This window comes from Nicotiana tabacum, chromosome 8 (assembly GCF_000715075.1).
Source record: "Nicotiana tabacum cultivar K326 chromosome 8, ASM71507v2, whole genome shotgun sequence".
In the NCBI taxonomy this organism is placed as follows: Eukaryota; Viridiplantae; Streptophyta; class Magnoliopsida; order Solanales; family Solanaceae; genus Nicotiana; species Nicotiana tabacum.
In genome coordinates this window covers 175,433,906-175,453,726 of record NC_134087.1, presented here as the reverse complement: position 1 = coordinate 175,453,726, position 19,821 = coordinate 175,433,906, and the positions used below count along the sequence as shown (strand labels likewise).

General features: G+C 34.1%; 1 protein-coding gene across 2 annotated transcripts; it reads left to right on the top strand.

Annotated features, from left to right (window-relative positions):
- The first annotated feature begins 4,506 nt into the window (after positions 1–4,506).
- On the top strand, positions 4,507–15,540 carry LOC107814024 (putative E3 ubiquitin-protein ligase ZFP1). 2 transcript variants are annotated; one of them, XM_016639348.2, is made up of 7 exons: positions 4,507–4,651; positions 4,942–4,982; positions 11,613–12,478; positions 12,894–13,261; positions 13,388–13,489; positions 13,672–13,839; positions 15,064–15,540. In XM_016639348.2, exons 3-7 carry the CDS (start codon positions 11,659–11,661, stop codon positions 15,208–15,210), a joined length of 1,605 nt encoding a protein of 534 aa, XP_016494834.1. In that variant the 5' UTR covers positions 4,507–4,651; positions 4,942–4,982; positions 11,613–11,658; the 3' UTR covers positions 15,211–15,540. The 2 variants fall into 2 exon arrangements, with proteins under 2 accessions (XP_016494834.1, XP_016494833.1); XM_016639347.2 differs by having other exon boundaries at positions 4,891–4,982.
- Positions 15,541–19,821: the final 4,281 nt, after the last annotated feature.

The window sequence follows — 19,821 nt, the reverse complement described above, 5'->3', positions numbered from 1 at the left end:
TCTAATAATATAAATTTAAGGGGTTTTGAGCTTGATCTTAAATTTATGCTTGTTTCCACGAACGATGATCTTTAATTCAACTAGCACGAACTTTGATTTGAACTCGTACTCCTTGAAACTTAATTTGTTCTTCGTTCTTGAGCTTGAACTTGATTTCTTGGACTTGATCTTGATTGCTTGAAAGTCGAAGCATGTAGAGGAATTTGTGGTGTTTGATCCACAAGCTCTCTCTTGCTTCTTGTTATGATTTCTGGTCTCTCTTCTGAGTTATGAAAACTTTTATTTATAGTTGCGGGAGGGAAGAATTGTGATGAGAACAACTCTTTTCGACTAATCAGATTGAAGCGTAACAAGGCCATATTTGATTGGCCAGAACATGTCACTTGCACATGTGACACCGTTTCATTGGCCATTTAATTTGACTTGGCATGCGTTGTCATTTTGGCATGTGGCTTGATCCTATCGGCTCTTCCGTTTGACATGGCATGCCACATCATTTGACACGTGGAGCTAAACTGGGCCTCTAGGAAGATGACATATTGGGCCTAATAAAGTGGGTTCATCACGTGTAGCCCAATTAATGGGCTAGTTCAATGTATTTGAGCTTATTTATTTAATCCAATTATATTAGCCGAATAAATTTATTTGAACTAATATCTCTTAAATTTAAAATATAATTGTAATTATTTTAAGAATTTAATTCTAATAAAATTTATATACCTACAGGGTGATGACAAAAGCGATTTGCTTTTTACCTGCTCATGTGCTCCATCCTTATTCAGATTAGCTTCTTTTAGGTATTATAAGTTTCTTTGTCGTGTATTTTTTCAAGAAAATGTGTAGTTAAGGAGCCTTAGACTTCATTTTGTTTGTATCCTAATAGCTTCAAATGATGAGACCATCCTTATATCTTGTATTAAAGTATATTCTTTTCTTTATTGTAATCAAATTTCTAACTAATGTTAGGTTTTTAAGTTATTAGTAAAGATAAGCTAAAGAAGTAACTAAATCGATAAATTTGTACTATATTTGCTTTGATTTAGTTTAAATATTAAAAAACTAATTAAAATTAATTTGGTTTTCAAAGGGAAGTGTTAAGTACTGTTGCTTGCCCTTTTTGAGGTTTATTACAGTATGTAATAGATGAATATTGCCAAAACTCTAAAGCAATTAATGCGAGCAATTATTCCTGTCATATGTTTTATACGCATTAAACAACTCATTTTCAATAAGTTATACATTTGTTTTCATGCAGTGTACTCTTCTCTTTAATCAGACACATACTCTGAACCTAACACGCTACACATTAGTTGTTTAATTAATTAAATAAGGTGTCTATTGAATTATTCGTGATAGGAGAAATAAACAAAGTAATTATTAATTACACTAGTTAAGGAGAAGTAACACGTAGCATCAAGGGAGAGGTTGTGCAATGATTAACATTTTATTTGTTTTTATTTTATAACACTTTTAATGGATTTAAACTTGGAGACCATGTGGGAAAGCATAAGGTGATCAGGTCTTGGACACGAAAAGAGTTGTGCAATTTACCGTGCAAAGTCACAATAAACATCTTCCCATTGCCGCAAATCACAAACTTTTATTCTTAACCTCGAAGATTGTGGTAAGATGAATATAATTTTTTTTATTCTTAGTTAGAGTTTTCGGATTTGAGTCTTAAGGAAAATAACAATTTTTTTAAGTGGTGACTATTTCCATTTTAATGAGCTTTACACGCTTCAAATTTGATGAATTAGTCGAAATCCCAATATAAGTACTACTGAACCCATAATGGAAAACTAAAAAAAAAAAATTAGCAATGGAAGCATCAAAGAATTATATATGGGTATATTGGTTAATTAGTTGAGGTAATTTACTTTTGTTACTTATACTCTTTAATATTCCAACTACTTCCAACATGGTCTTCTTCGAAATCCTATTCACATTATAAATTTGGTAATAATAGTAATTAATCATTTTTTGCGTGATACGTGGTACTATGATTCGATCTGCTTTTCCTATTGATTACCCCTTTACATGTCAAAAAGAAACATAAACGAATGCACCAACATAATTCGATGCTTTAATTCATTTCAACTGATCATTCTCCATGTTTCAAGTTTGAGATATCTTTTGATCCCCACAATTATAGTGACAAATCCAATAATGAGTTTGCGTATTCGGCATAATTCACTACTTTGAAATGGAACCTTTTTTATATATATCTGTAGGAAAAATAAATATAAGTAGAGTTTTCATTTTGTATTTTTAAACTTAGAGCGTCTAAAATTATAGATCTGTCACGACCTACAAAACTCACAACTTACAAAGGCTTACAAGATTGATACAAGCAGACTTACAAGTTGTACAGCCTAAGATGTATGATGCTTTCCGAAACTAACAAAATGCACTTTGCTTTGGTCGTTCAATGAACTAATTAAACAGCTTTCAACAAAACATTGACCCTAGTTTGGCGTCAAAAATAATGGGAATGTATATACAAGGGTGGTAGTATTATCATCATAATTTCATAATTCGAATTATATAAATAGCTGGTATTGTAGTTTTATCCCATGACCATTAAGTACTCAATTGCAAAGATAACCATTTTATTTACTATGTATTTCTTAAATTGTTGGATTATTTTTATTCTGTCATTGTGCATATGTCGTCTTTGATCATTCAAGCATCTGCTTTCCATATTTAACAACAACAAAAAATCAAATTGATTATTTGCTGACTAGTATTTTGTTTTGATATATTATTTTCTTTTTCATTCAAGGTATCAAAAATTTAGTACTTAAAATTCTCACTAGAAATTATTTCACGATGAATATATATTACTCCATGTTAATCTTGAACTTTATCAACAGTACGAATTATTGATCTTCTAGATATATACAACAATATGCAAAACTTAATTATGAAGCGATGATTAACATTAAAGTTTCAAGAGAAAAATAAAAGTGCAAATGAGGAGGTTTTACTATAATCTTACAATCATAATTCGCTGTGATTCAATACATTCTTAAACTTTTTTCGAATTATATTGCTTAACCGGTAATTTTAAAAAGGATTATTACGTATGTTATGTGTATGAGATTACAAATATCTCTTTTGAAATAAAAGAGGCACGGAAAGTAAGTTAAAATTACCAGAATTTAGGTCAAAGAGGCGTATGGTCTGATCTTTTTTGTGTTTTTCATTTTTTCTATTTTTGGGAGTATACCTTAATTTTGTGATGGTTCAAAATAAGAATATACCTGGGACGGTTATGCAAATTGCAAAGAAAGGGAAATCACATGAGCAGTTAGCTAGCAGTGCAAGCATCGGACCTACTCTTTGTGTGGCAGAAAGCATTTTCCTCACTTCACCTTCTCAACTAAGCTATATTTTTAAATAGATGGTCAGTTTACACGCTTGCATCTTGGTTATTTTATCAGTTTTTACAATCTTTCTTCGTTATATATCGAATAATTCTATCTATTAAAGTTTAGATCGATGAAAAGAAATCATGTAATTATGCTGGAATTTAAACACTGAAATTTAGGGTTTGCACCTATTTTTATTGACCATTAGGCCTGCCTTGAGTGCGTCACCAGTAAAAATAGTTTAAATATTACAATTTCAATCGTGATTTTACAAGTTCAAATCTTAGGATGTAATAATTTTTTACTAATAAATTGATCAACTTTCTCCATTAGATTTTTAATTTTTAATATATATTACATGAGTATGTATAGTGTTAATGGAAATAAAGATATTTTAACACTCAGAAGAATATTGTTTATTGATTAAACTGTCAGTATTATAAGCCGAATTGTTAATTCGTTAAATAATGCCAATTGCCAAACCAATCAATTATAGGGTATTAATTGAGCTTTGTAGGCTACCTTACCATTTTTCACGTGTATATGGATTTCTAGTGATTTTAAGTGCACCATTAGACATGAAAAAATACTTTGGTATTATTAAATTCATATCTTGAATAGTGAATTTTAGCTTTTGAACTTCAAGTAAATATTACTCATCGTTTGATTTCTAGGTATTTTATGTGAAATATTAGTTTCTAGTCACGACTCTTCATGCCTTTTCCTAAGTAAATAAATAAATGTTTGTCTAAATGCTAACTTCTAAATATGCTTCATTAATTTTAATTTCTAAGGGATCGTTTGACGGCTGGGATTAAAAATAATAATTTTAACATAAAATTTTAGATTTTAATAGCAATATAAGTACTAAAATTTTAATATTATTTATCTCATATTAAATACGGTATTATAATCATTTCAGAATAACTTTGTCCCGAACCAAATTAGCCGTAAGTTATTTCTTAACGTCAAGTCAAATATTGTCCAAATACTTTCTCTCTCAGATTTTGTTGAAACTGTTTTTCACGAGTTGGACTTTAGTAGTACTACTAGTAATGAATTTTACATGAGCGCAATTACTCAAATACCCTCGAATGCCTTATCTTGTCTTGTTAAGGATGACAACATAAACTCCAAAAATAAATAACGCGGCCAATTAATATGAGAATCAAACAGCCAATTAGCAGTTAACCGTAAATAATTTCCACTTTCTCCATTGAAACCTCTCTTTTCCATTCTCCCTCTGGGATCTATCGATCGCCTTGATCAACCTCAATTTGGTTAGTTTTCGTTACCCATTTGATTAAAAGTTTTAGTTATTATCTTTAATTACATGAAATTTTCAAATTGGTAGTGTATAGTTATTTCTTTGTTTTCTTGTTCTTAACATGCAAAAGGGTCCAATAGGAAGCAAATATTTTGTGGGGTTTTGTTAAAATTTCAATTTGATGATTGTTGATCACCATTTTGATATCTAATCCAAATTTTGAGGTTTTATTGTTTTTTATTTATTATGTAGGGGTCTCCCACTGCAGTTAATTTATCTGAAATTTCTGAGTTATATTTGAAGGCCACAACTGGGAAAGGAGTCGATATTTGGATGACAAAAAGGTCAGGCTTCGATTTTCCATATTTTTTCCCTTTTTTCATCCATGAATTGCATGTGATTGTGTATAAGTTGTATGTTACATTGACCTTTATAATGTTAAAAGATTATGTTTTCTATGTTTCTATTTGGATGTATGCCCGCGTTACTTGGTTTTTCTGTGATGGGGTTTGGCTATAGTCGAGGTCTTGTGATTTATTATTTGTTTATATACATTCCTTCACTGAGTTGGTTTGGAGATTTTTGAATAATTCATGTAGTTTCTGGGTAGTGTTTTTTGACAACCAATTGAAGTAGTTGATTAAAATCTGTGTAATTTGTCTTTCCCACTCCTCTATTAGCTAAACATAAGGAGGGAAGCCTAGTGTACTAAGCTTCCAACATTTGTGGGATCCGAAGAAGGGTTGGACATTTGGTCTTATGCATGCAGCTAACTTGCATGCTTGAACTTGTGCCCTCGTGGTCTTAGCCACACATGAGATGATTTAATCCTGAAGTCCTAATGTAGGATTTGGCTGTTTTTCTAAACTAAATTCAAGATTTTATCCAGGTGTATAAAAAAAGTATCCGGGGTTATTTGGGTGTACGTTGATGTATTAGGTTTTAAGAAATTGGGTTTCTTTTAACTTGGTTAGATCTTTGCCTTGGCTACTCCTTGTCCTAAAGGTTCTTTAAGTTACTTAAAGCAGGTTCAGAAGCAAGAGTACGTTTTGACTTCATGTTCTAGCTCTATGACGGTTGATAGGTGTTTACTGAAGAAATGTACCACGTATAGGTGACAAACAGCTCCTCCTGTCTTGTTTAAGAGAAATATTCATTCTAATCTCGGTGAAGATATGTCCTAGATTGCCTGCTGCTTTGCATCAGATAGGAGAGCAATTAATTATTTTCTGCTCTCTATTCTTTCTCTTTATATCTTCTTTCTTTTTCTGTCTGACTTTCTCTAAATATTGTTATTTTGTAACTCTACAAGAAATGCCAAACTTGCAAAGTTAGCTACCTGGACTTTAGGACTGGTGGTCATAACTAAAAACCAGCTTGTTCATGGTGGTTGCAATTCAAGAGTGCTGACATGGCATCTCTCTTAGACCAGAATGGCTATTATCTTTTTTGTCATTTTTTCACATTTTTCTCTCATTTTACCAAAAAAGCCTCTTTCTTTTGTTTCATGATTAATGCTAGAATGCGAAACTCTAGGATGTTAGAATGTGAAAGGTCGGGACGTATACCATAACTGACCATTATGTATAACAATTATGTGGGAAAATAAGTACAAGACAACAGCTTTTAATCCTGCCAATGGTTTATGAAGGACAACTTCTTGAAAGATATATATACCCGGGTAATGACTGGCAAGAAGACAAGATGTAAGTCAGGCTGGATGATTGGAAGGTGTCCTAAAGCCAACTGCAGAGATGGCTGACGCTGGCGTCTGAGTGAGGCTGCCAGAAAAGCTAGAAGATCTGTGGAAGGAGAATTCATGAGTTTCAACTGAAGAATTAAAAAGGATAATTCAAGGAAAGAACGGAAGCAAGAGAACAGATAACAGTGCGGGCTTTGGTGCAGGAATCATAGTATCATACTATGACAGATGTTTGCTAGGGATGGTGGAGTAGTGGATAGCTCTTCTTGGTTGGCATTGGCGGTTTCGACATTGGTATTTGAGAGGTAGGAAAGTAGGGTTGGTGGGGTGGAGGTGGGTAAGTTCTATAGCTCAAAGTAGTTTTCTTAAAGCTGGTAAGTGTACATGCATAGAGAAATGGAAGATCTTGATATTTTTGTTCATTAGGTACCTTCTCATTTGCTCCAACATATTGATAGTTGATACTAAATCCCGGTCTACATCAATGTATCTAAACATTGCAAATAAGAAAGAATTTAGTTGTTAGTTTTCATTGGTTGATATCACTGTAATGAACGAACGCGTTTTTATTCAATGGTAAAAATTTACTTTGGTTAAAACATAAAATGAAAAATATCGCTAACAAATAAAGTCTATTACTTAGATGTTTTTTGATATATCAAAATTCATGTTAAAGGAGAAAATGTTTATTTGTAACAATAAATTATATTTTCTTTGTTTGGGGTTTAGTGCAAAGATTAATATTGTGATGTCTGGTTTTTTGGATGGTTCCCCCAAAAATAAAAATATGCTAACATATTTTCTAAAAAATTAACTATGTTAGACATTATTAATGTATAGAAATTTATGGTAAAGGAAAAAACTAACTTTTTACTCCATCTATGGATAACAGGAGCGGAATTTTCTTGGTTTGGTGTTTAGCGCGGAGATAGAGCGTAGTATTGTGATTTACCCATTTTATATTGTTTTCATTTAGATGGTAAAAAGAACAAAACAGAAAAAGGTTACTAATAATTCATGCACGGATATTCACATGATTGAATGCAGGATGCTTCGTGCATCGGGCTGCTCTTCACAGGATCGACTTTTTTTAATATCCTTATTCATTTGATTTTCAGTTTTTTCATGTGTATGTCTTACAAGTATGTTTACTCATTGATTTTGGTATTATAAATTTTTTATTCCCTTCTATAGCAACAAGATTTACAAAAAAAAAAAATATATATATATATATCTAACCGCACGAAGCGCGAGCAAATTAACTAGTAAGATATATTTGAGTTTCATCTTTAATATCAGTTGGAGGCTACTCATCTTTAACCATGAGTCGTTTGTCAATCATCACATAGAAGATTGTATTTTTTGAGTCTTTAAAACTGGGAATAAGTATTTCTGCAAGGCGGGTCTTCTCTTTTTCGGTTTCTAATTGGACCTGTTATCTACTCTTTGGAATTGATTTTTATTGTTAGTCAAACGGTTGTGATTATATACCAAGTTTTCATCGTCATCTCTATGATTCTCGGTTTTTTCTCTTTATGTGAATGTGAATTTTGTCTGTTTATTGGAAAAGGAATTTCTATTCGGCAATATGTGCGGATAGAAGTCTCTTCTGCATTCTATGATAGCTATCATTAAGGACACACGGCCTACATAGGTACTCATTTTACTTACCAAAAATAAAAATAAGGACACATGGACTGCTGTAGATGACGAGACTTTTATATGTTTTCTTAAATGGCTATAGGAAAATTCCTGTGAAGGAATGTTAATTCAAAACAGAGGTGACTTTTCAACAACTGTTAGTGTGTGAAGCTTTATTTGGTTTGTCAGATTGGTCAGAAGTATCAAATCTGAAAGATATATCCAAAAAAGAAAAATTGGTGTTCTGTCTGTGTGCCTTTATTTAATATACCAGGAAGCTACAAGGAAGGAAGCTACAAGGAAGGAGACGTCAGCATTTTAACATATTTAGATACATAATTTAGAATGGTTTTAAGGGAAAGAGGTTTGGTCATTAGTTGCTAAAAGTAGGAGAGCTTTTTTCATCTATGTTGTATGATGATGATCAGGCAGTGGACACCGATGTAATTGTACATTCCTTTTCTTCGTCTTCTGTTTGGCTGAAACAGGCGGAAACATGGTTTGATCAAAATATCCATCTGAAATATTTAGCTAATTCCTTTTTTTTAGTAAGGTTATACAGACGATATATCTTTACTAGTTCTAGTAAATTGAAGTTGTTTGTGAGTCACAACAACAACAACAACAACAACAACAAGAAAAAACCTAGTATAATTTCTCAAGTGGGTAGTGTGAAGGGATCTGGGGAGGGTAGTGTGTACGCAGACCTTACCCTTACCTTGAAGGTAGAGAGGCTATTTTCGATAGACCCCCGACTCAAGAAAAGATTCAAAGAAGAAAGATTCAAAGAAAGAAGTTCATCAAGCAGTAGCAACAACAAGATAGTAAGAAAACGAGGCGAAAGGAACATCATGTAGTTATAGAAATCTAACAGTAATATAATACAAGACTAACACTGATACTACTGGTATGAGTAAAAAAACACTCTCGACTACCTACTAGCCTTCTACCTTAATTCTCAACCTTCACATCTTCCTATCAGGGGTCATGTCCTCGGAAAGCTAAAGCAACGCCATATCCTGCCTAATTACCTCTCTCCAATACTTCTTTAGCCTACCTCTACCTCTCTTCAGACCCACCAAGGCCAATCTCTAACAGCTCCTTACTGGTGCATCTGTGCTTCTCCTCTTTACATGCCTAAACCATCTAAGCCTTGCTTCTCGCATCTTGTCCTCCATCGAGGTCACTCCTACCCTGACCCAAACATCTTTATTTCTAATCTTATCAATCTTGGTGTGCCCTCACATTCATCTTAACTTTCTCATTTCTGTTACTTTCATCTTCTGGACATGGGAGTTCTTGAGTTCTTGACTGGCCAACACTTTGCCCCATACAACAGAGTCGGTCTAACAACCACTCTGCAGAACTTGCCTTTAAGTTTGGGTGGCACATTCTTATCTCATAAAACACCGGATGCGAGCCTTCATTTCACCTATCCCGCTCCAATACGATGTGTAACATCCTCGTCAATCTCCCATTACCTTGGATAATAGACCCCAGGTACTTGAAACTAACTCTCTTAGAGATGACTTGTGTATCAAGCCTCACGTTCACGTCCGCTTCATTGGTCCCATCACTGAACTTGCACTCTAAGTATTCTGTCTTGGTCCTGCTCAACTTGAAACCTTTAAACTGCAGGGTCTGTCTTCAAACCTCCAATCTCGCATTAACACCGCCTCGCGTCTCGTCAATCAGTAAAGTATTATCTGTGTGAGTCACTGTTTGATGTTATTATTTTTTGGCCATGGATGCATGGGTTGCTGATAAGTCCTCATCTCTGTTTAAGGATGGCATTAATTTCTATTTCCTGGGAGTTGGTTGGGAAGTTATTGCTGATTTCTAAAATCACTTTGTTGTTTGGAGGTAAAGCTATGACATCACTGTGGTTATGAGTTCTTTTCCTTTTTGTTAAAAGGTTATTGGTTCTATTATTTCAATTGTGTAAGAGTTTATGAATACATATAAGATCCGTACTCTAATTTTGGTAGAACGGTGCCTAGTGAAATCTTTGGTATGCTAGCTGCAAATGGCTTCTAGTTGGTTTTATTTTACAAAGGTGCTTTTGGTTGAAAACTGCAGAAGACTCCGTTTTGCTAAAGCCATGTTGAGACTCAATAAAATCGAAAATATTTGGCCCTCTAATGCTTTTCTATTGCAACAGAAAAGACTCCATTGTGCTAAACTGCTAATGAAACAAAACCCTACTGCTTTACGGCTTCTCCTTACCAATCTGTTTTATTTGTTTAGTCGTACTTTACTTGTGGCGACTTTAAGACATCATCGTATTTATGGTGTATATCAGTGTCTTCCATCAGTGAAACCCACACCCTCCACCTTTACCCCTTAATGTAACTTCTACATTAGTATCCTGCTGAGTTCATTGTTTTCTGGGGCATTGGGCATTGTGTAACAGTGTCACTGCCCTGCCTTAATATCTACCACCAGAATGCAGATCTCTATATCTTCGGTGATATGGCTGCTCTCTGCCAGAACTGATGTTCTACTTGATTTGTGGGACAGGTGAAGTTAGGATGATTATTTATCTTCATCTTTGTGTTTCTGCTACATAAAGTGATCTCTCTATCCCAGCCTGTTTGCTCAATCTGAAGATGGATGATGGGTCCAATATTTTTCTGTGCAATTTGGTTTGCCATCATGAAGATATACCTTCATTAGTAGTGAATTCGACAATAATTGGTTGAGGTGTTACTGATAAAAATAATAATTGGTTGACATGTTTGGTTTCCGAATCAGAAAGAAGAGCTTGCCAAGTCTCCGCATGCCATATATTACATTCTTGTTTCTATTTCTGTTTGGTTTGGTTGCTTTTACTACATATAACTACAGTAGAAAAAACACAATGAGCTATGTGGCTTTATTTTGGATAGTAAACAAAAATAACAACATTACCCAGTGTGATCCCATGAGCGAGGTCTGGGGAGGGTGAGTTGTAGACAGACCTTAACCCTACCTTGTGTGAGGTAGAGAGACTGTTTCCGATAGACCCTCGGCTCAAGAAAAGCGTTTCCAAAACAGGTTTGAAAAAATACAAGAGTAAAAAGCCATGATAGAAATATTGAAGAAACAAAAGTATTGACAGCAAAAATAGTAAAGATAACCAAAGTAAAAGAAACAACAATAGTAATAAAATTTAAGAATAAGATAATAGTAGAATAATAATAATAAAACTAATAAAGAGAAGAGGGAGCAGATAGGGTGCTCTAAACTAGAACCATGCTGTCCCACAAGGAGGAAAATCGCTCGATTACCTACTAACCTTTTACCCTAATCCTCGACCTCCATGCTCTTCTATCTAGCGTCATTAGTGTTATATTGAGATGATGATGTGTTAGCCGAGCTCAATTTTCTGAATTGAAGATGTGAATCCTAAATATCTTGAATAAGAACTGCTTCAGTTTTAGATTCAATATTGAACTTCACTTACTGAGATGAACTTAGGGAAAGATATTGAAGTAATAAGCATCCACGGATCTAAATGTCAGTGTTCTAAAGAAATGATTGTCACTCTGTTCTAAAGAAATGATTTTCAGCTGGCCATCTATGAAGTTTATGCAATGCTTTAGTCAATGATATTTACAGTACGTCTGATAGCTTGTTCTCCTCCAATCAGGCATCACCCAACAAAATAGTAAACCACCAAGATAGGCCAAAGGAGTATGTCACACGGTAATTATATATTTGATTTGGAAGCAGATCAGCAAGGTCAAGAGTTCTTTCATTCCGAGCCTTGCATATTTTATGGGAGCTTAGCGGCTTTACCACAGCCTAATGTTCACACAGTAATACCAGCTCCTGGAAATGCTGGTAATATCTATTTGCACCATCTATCAGACCATCAGCATGGGGTGACACAGTACAATGCGGTTCAACATCAGCATCCAACCACCAATCTTGACCTTGCCATTTCTGCTTCGTCAAATCACTACAATCCCTACATGGCTGTTCCATCTGCTTCTAGAGATTTCCCCATTCCAATAAATCACGGGCCACATGATCAGCTTCAATCAAGCTCTCACAACATCCTTGGAATGAATTCAGACAGCTATGGAAGGAACAATCGTTACATGGACGATATGGGAAGCTCATTTAAGAGAAAGAATGCTGAAGGAATCCCTGTGAATCTTCAATATCATCATGCTTTGGCAGGCTCCAGTTCTTCTGTTGCTCCAGTGATTACAAGGGCACACGAATATGATGTCTTAATTGATGCTGCATCATTTACACCACCAGATTATGGAGGCAATTCATCATCATTCATTGGAGATGGAGCACCGAGAAGTATGAGTAACAGATCTGGTGCTAGTGGTCCAGATAACGTCGCAGCACGTAACCATAATCATCTCTTTCAAGGAAACTATGCAGGTCAAGCCCATCAGTTGCCTGGCAATCCTTGGTTGGACCGGCAGTTCAACAGCAATGGTAGTGAGGCTCAAACTTGGGCCTGGAATCATGCTGTTCCTTTACCCTATGTACCTGGTAATTTATGTTCTTTTTTTAATTGAGATTTAGGGATCTATTTTTCCTAGGTTCACTGTTGCTAATCTTCTCCTTGTTTAAAGTTTTGTTTTCTTATGTGCTACTGGCATACCATCCAGCTAAACAATGAATCTTTTAGCTTCCTTCCTTATCAAAAAAAATCTTTTAGCTTCTTTTGTCCTGGAAAAATCCATAGGAAAACATGTCTTGTTTTCTTTTTGCCTTTGCTGATTCTAATTGCTAAAAGTTGACTCTGATAAATGATTGCATGTGTCCCACCTTTTTCTATATCTCCTCCAGTAAAGTTCTCTCCCCCCCCCCCACCAAACCCCCCCACCAATCTTCAAGTGAAATTCATATCACTTTAACTTCAGGAACTGAATGCATCTGTTTTGCTTTTCTCTATTACTTGTAGATGCTGGAAACACGGGTGTGCAGGGTTATCAAATAACATCCAGCAATGGAGGTTTGAATAGTTTTCAACATCCACCCATTCCTCAAGGGCACCCAAGCCTTCATCATCTGCCACCTAATTTTCAAGGAATGAGAGGACAGGCTATCACCTTCCCTCCACAAATGACAGCATCCTCACGCAGACACCTACCAAATAATTCCTCCAACATCACCACCAACCTATTGCAAGGCGCTGTAGAGGCAGGACCAATATATATGCCCTCGCTACCAACTGGCTTTGGGTTGTACAGACCTCATCAAAGGGCTATTGTGCTTGAACGGAATACTAGACATCGGAACCTTCCTAATATGAGAGTTCTGCCAGAAGATGTAAACTTTTTATCTGTTTGACCATGTCCCATCACTTCCTTTGTCATATTATTGTCTAATTTGATGCATTTGAAATTATGGGATTGAATGCTAGTGGGATTATCTTTTCTTGGTTGTTATATGTAGGGAGTGGCAATGCTGGATATTCCAGTCTACCATGAAGTTAATAATCCCCCCGTTGATCAGCACAGAGATATGCGTTTGGACATAGATCACATGTCCTATGAGGTGAGCAATAGGTTTCTCGATTATATGTACTGTCTAACATTTGTTGTGATGGTTGATGAGTATATTCTAATTCTCTACTTTATTTTTATGTTAGTTACTAGTTCGGTATTATTGTCTACTCCGCAATTTGTTTGCATAACATCTAGTAATTAAATTTCTGCAACTTTAAAATTCTTTACCAGGAGCTTCTTGCACTGGGGGAGCAGATTGGCAATGTAACAACTGGATTATCAGATGAAATAATCATTAGCCATTTGAAAACAAGAATATTTTCGCCCACTGGGATTCCTTGCACTCTGGAAAGCGCTGCATGTTTGGATCACGAAACTGATTTCTGTGTCATATGCCAGGTATTAATGCTAACTCAATACATTGAGTAGGAGTAGGTTTGCGTATGAATTTCAGGGGTTACTGTTGGGATGGCTCTGCTTTAGTCTCCTTTTCTCGGACCCATTTTATTTTAGGTCCTGTTTAAGCAGACTAACCAAGACAAAGGTTTAATCTGTTGCACAGACAACCAGATTAGTAGGTTCGAGTTTGTTATGAACTTCAACTCCATTCTAAATCAACTTCCTTGGAGATGTTCTTATATCTCTTAGTTTATGTTCTTATAGTTATTCTTGTTTTCACTCTCGTAATCATCAATCTTCTATTCACAATTTTTTTGTAATGTTAGTAGTAGGTTCTAAATCCTATTTAAAAGCATTACCCCTCCAATTCCCCCCAAAAATATTACCTATCTCTTTTTTTCTCTCTCATTCCGACCTTGGTTTATTATCTTATAAAGTTAATTTATAAAGCTAGAAACTAACGACAAGATTGTTAGTTACCAATTTAGGATTAGAAAAATATTGAACATTTAATTAGAAACACCATGGTTAAAGAAATTTGCTTGATGCTTCATTTGTTAACTAAGTCAAGTGTGGGAGAGAAATTGTATTAATCAGAAATATGAAGTTGGCACAACTGTCCCCTTATAATGCTTTATCTTCCTCCTAATAAAGAAAATAGTGATTTTGCAAATTCTTCCACGCGGAAAACTTTTTTTTGCGCTTGGAATTGATTTTGTCTTCTTTTCCTATATTTTCTTGTAACGCTAAAAGTAACAGTATACAATATTTTGAGAAAGAATAGGTTGATATCCAATTATAAGAACGAAGTGTAGTTGCAAGATTATACTTCGAAAACTTATACTACGATCTTAGGTTGTATCTATTTAAGAGAGAGCTTACACTGTCGGCTGAATTGTGACAACTGTTCGCTAGAGGATGCTTTGGATTCCTTCCTAAGTCTTTATAAGCTTGCCTACCATCTCAGTTTGATGACATCATTAATTTTTGGATTTCCACCAGCCAAATTGTTGTGATGTTTCTTTTCCATCCTTTTCTGTTCACATAGAATGCTGTGTATTGTATTTATGTTGTCTGGATTTGTAATGCATGATCAGTATCCAACTATGCGCTGTTAATTCTTGGTTGTGCTTTCCTCTGAACCTACATTTCTTTGCTTTTCCTTTCTTTTGATATCTTTATATCTCTGATGGCTTGCAATGTATGTTATATCTTCTCTTTCAGGCTGATTACGACGACCAAGAAAAGATAGGAACTCTTGACTGCGGACATGAATATCATGCGGAGTGCGTAAAGAAGTGGTTGGTTGTGAAGAACACTTGTCCCATCTGCAAATCCACAGGATTGTCAATAGCAGGAAAGAATTTGTGAATACAGGGAGTTGGTGGATGAATAATTTGGAAGAGTGGGACATTTTGCTTCTCTTGCTAAATATTTATTCTCTAACAAGAGGAAACGTTCGTGAACCTGTATTATATATATATATGTTGTATATACTTGGCTAGATTTGAGTAGATGTCCAAAGAATGTACATGGTGACCTTAATTTTGTCACCTGAATTTGTACAGACCTCTTAATTTTGTTGAACCGTGCATAATTGTGAATTTGTACAGACATGTAACATTTTTTTGGTTCGACCACGCCTGATTATTGTATCCTTTATGGATTAATGTGATGTGTTGTGTATGATGGAGATATCCAGAATTAAATGGTGGATTCAAGTTAGCAGATTTGTACATGTTTGCCTATGATGATTTTTGTTAGCATTGGGTTCTCTGGAGGCAGTTTCGCGCCTAGCCTAGCATAGTTCAGGTGCTGTATGATCTATTTTATTGCATATTTTTGTTAGCATATATATATAGAGTGATTTTAAAGCCGGAAGGCTTGGGAAATTTTTAATTTAGTTTTATTTTTTGTGTTAATTATTTTTTGTTAAACATAAGAACGTTACATATTTTTGAGTTGGGATAATAGCATTTTTGGTTCCTCAATTATTAGTAAATTCTAATTTTTGTTCCTACGATATATGTTTCAGCACATTTAATCTATTCCTTCTTCAGCACATTTATTTGAATTAATTTAAATGTGTGCTTTTGAGCCCTTTGTGTTGGAAATAATGCTATCTTTAGACTATTTTAGAAATATATTATCCTCAAATATGGAATAATAATACAAGCATTACATAACGCATAGGAAATTCAATGGTGGAAAATAATTTGTGAATATCCTCACGGAAAGGGATCAAAAGTGCACATTTTAAGTAGTGGAACATTTAATGTGTTTAATCGAATAATAAAAGGATTACAATCACACATTACAAATACCTTAGAGACCAAAAATTCTTTGGAGTTTGTTTAGTCGGTTAAAATTAAGGGAAATTTTCGTTCCTATACTATATAGGATACCAAATATGTTCATAGTTTGCATATTACCCGCCATTTTAATAGTACTTCTACAAAATATAGACAATTCATTAAATAAGGAATCATTGTAGCTGTAGGCTTCCTTATTTAGGCTGCTAATATTGGGGAATTAAATATTCCCACTCTCCCAAGTTTCTCTCTCCAAATCTCACCACCTCACTCACGTATCAAACCACACCCCACGATTTCCTCTTCAATCACCCACGATTTTCTCTTCTAAAACCAGCGAAAATCTGTAACCCCTCCACCATTGACAACCATTAAAAAGCTTTGAATTCGAATTTGGGTTTTCAAAAGACATTGTTTGTTTGGATTGGATGTTGTTGCAAAGAATTGAGAATTCTCTCTACGTCTCTCTCTATCTCTCAATCTCAAATTTCAGTAATATAAGAGGAATGGAAAAGAGAGCAGCAATTCCATCATTGACAGCCATTAAAAAGCTTTGAAGCTTTGATTTGAATTTGGGTTTTCAAAAATCATTATTTGTTTGGATTGGATGTTGTTGCAAATAATTGGGAATATGGTTAGGAGTTTATATCTCAATTTTGAGGGGTTTTGGTGAAGATTAGACTTGGTTTTGACTGAATTTCATATTGAAACTCGAAGAAGAAGAAGAAGAAGAATAAGAATAAGACATGACATACATTATATTGCAGAAATTCTAGAAAAATCGTAGAAAAATTGTATTCTATTGTATATTTATTTTTCTTTTATTCATTTAACCATTGTATGAAAGTTGAACAACATTGTAAAAAAATTGTATTTAAGTGGTATTATATTGTAGTTGTATATATCCGAAAAAATTATAGAAATCAAATACATTGTCAACGAGCATTGTCCTCCAATGAAAATTAGGAACGATATGGGTTTTCGTGTATACATGGAGACGAAAAAGGAAAACAAAAACTTAGGATCATATCCGCTATGTATAACTGTTCACAATTTCAATATGGAATTGAGTATCACCAATGAGAACACAGTTGCATGTTTGTGCTTGTCGCACCTCCTTTTTACCGCGCCCGCGGGGCGCGTGGGGAGTTTTCTCCAATTTAAGGACAGTCGAAACGGGATTTATTTAATTATTTCAGAGTTGCCACCTGGGAATTTTAAGGCGTCCCAAGTCACCGGTTTTAATCCCTGAATCGAGGAGAATGTGACTCTGTTTATTATTCTGCGAATCAGAAATCCTGAGTAAGGAATTCTGTTAATCCGGAAGAAGGTGTTAGGCATTTCCAAATTCCGTGGTTCTAGCACGGTCGCTCAACTATTTTTATTATTGGCTTATCTTGATTTTTACATATATATTGCAGGATTTTGTCACCGCTTCTGTTTATTGTTTATGACGAATTACGCTTACGTATATTCGTATTATATACCTTTTATAATTACAGAGGATCGTGCCACGCATACGTGTACACAATAAAATTGTTATAGTTTTTATTAAAAAAATCATATGTTCGAAATTTAAAATAAAATCAGGAACATCATCACCCTTGTATTTAGACAATGAACTGCACATCTCGAGTTATATGAAATTATTTTACATCCTTGGAAAAATCCTTTTCTTAAATATTCGTTCGAAATTGCGCGTACGCATAATCCGAATTTGCTTTTTAAAAATATAATCAGGGTACGCGAACGCATCCCTAATCGCGCAAAATATTTGTAATGGTATTATGGATTTTCCACAAATTGTTTATTATATTCATACATTTTTATGTGAAAATCTTGAGAACTCCCATTTTAGAGGCCCTTAAATTCTTTGAAAAGAATTCACAATCTATTAAATGTTGCCCGTCGATTATAATTTTCGAGTATAAATTATATTCATCCCGCTATTCAAATTCGAAGAAAAGAATAAAAATAGGATTTTTAACAAATACAACATATATATATATATATATATATATGCCAAAGAATGAATTGTATATGAAACTAAAAATGATTTATAAAGGGAAGAAATATTTTTCAAGAATTTTTATTATTTTTATTTAGTGCAAGTTTTATTTCTACTTACCATTGATATAAAGTGTTGCAATTTGTTCTTATACATATCATCTCATTCTCACATACTTGTTTTTAATCCAAAATTATAATTGCTTAGTTTATTTATAACGCTAAATAATCAAATTGATGAGAAATGAGTTATTATTCGAATTGATTCAATAAAATTGTATTACATACAACATAGTTGTGCGCCTAAACATTCATAATATTCTTAACATCATAACGAGCTATACCAACTCACCTTACTCATATGATTATAAATATACATGTCATCATGCCATATAATAGCTTATATCAATCTAAACAAAATCATATTTTTTTTACAAGATATACTACTAATGTAACTTCTTAATACTTCCATTCTACTTTACATTTAGCTAAAGGTATTATGGGATGTAATCAATGGCCCATTTTTATGCCATACTCCCTGTTTTGACAACTCACATATAACTATACTAATGAGAAATTCTAGTATAGATAATATTATTACAGCACTTATATGAGTTTTAAAAGAGAATAATCAACTACTAATTATCATGTCAAACATACTACTATATTAACCAAACACAAAAACAAGACTGAACTTTTAAAATAATGAACTTAGACAAAATAAAAATAGAATTGCAATTCAAGCTTCATTGATTCGTCATGCTGAATCTCTTTCCAACATAGAATCTAAAAGATAAGTACCTGGAAATGAAGGTAGAAGAAGTAAGTTTCAGCAGTTGCAGCAGTAACAAAATACTGGCAGAATATCAGTATTTCCACATATTTGAGCAATAATAAGACCCGAGAAACCCAGATTCACAAGAGCAACGCTTCTTAAAGAATTTCAAATTTTAAAACCAAATAGTATCAATACACAGACCCGGACAGATTCCAAAAAGAACAACAAGATTTCGGATTTTTCTTTTCTTTTCTGGTGTCTGTTTCAGCTTCACTGTGTGTGTGTTCCTTTTTGTTTCTTTTTCTTTTCAAATTTCTGTTTCTGATTCTATTTCTATCTCTTTCTTTCTTTCTGTTTTTCTCAAATGTATCTCTCTGAAAACTGATCTTTCTCCTCCTCTAAAATCTGTTTTCTTCTCTTAAAATCAGATCTTTTCTCCTAATTTCCTTTTGATTTTTCCTCTCTTCAGTTTTAAAATCTGTCCTCCAGATCAGATTTTTTCTTTCTCTCTTTCCTTTCTTTCTGTCTGAAAGCTCTCTCTTTTTTCTTCTCTCTTAAAATCTCCTCCTTTAAGGTCTGTCCAGCTCCCTGTATTTATACAGGTCTGGTCCTATACTCTTTTAGTGCTTCTTGGACCCCTTTTCTTCTTTAAAAATCAGAAAGTTCCATTAAAACTGCTTTTGAATACTTTAAATGATCCTATCCTGATTTTAAGCAGCCCCATTACCCTTTGTTTCCCATTATCACTTTAAATAATAGCCAATAACTTTCCACTTTCAGCCCATTATGCTATCATATTACCCTCACTATTCTGTCCCAGAAATACCCTCAGAAATCCTATTGTGATTACTATTATTACTGCTGTCAAACTTAAAATCTAACAAT

Excerpts from the sequence above, each read along its gene's own strand:
- LOC107814024 (XM_016639348.2), top strand. The coding sequence starts at position 11,659 with ATGTCACACGGTAATTATATATTTGATTTGGAAGCAGATCAGCAAGGT. Across the intron at positions 13,262-13,387 it reads TGAGAGTTCTGCCAGAAGAT|GGAGTGGCAATGCTGGATAT; the intron begins GTAAACTTTTTA and ends TGTTATATGTAG. Across the intron at positions 13,840-15,063 it reads ATTTCTGTGTCATATGCCAG|GCTGATTACGACGACCAAGA; the intron begins GTATTAATGCTA and ends CTTCTCTTTCAG.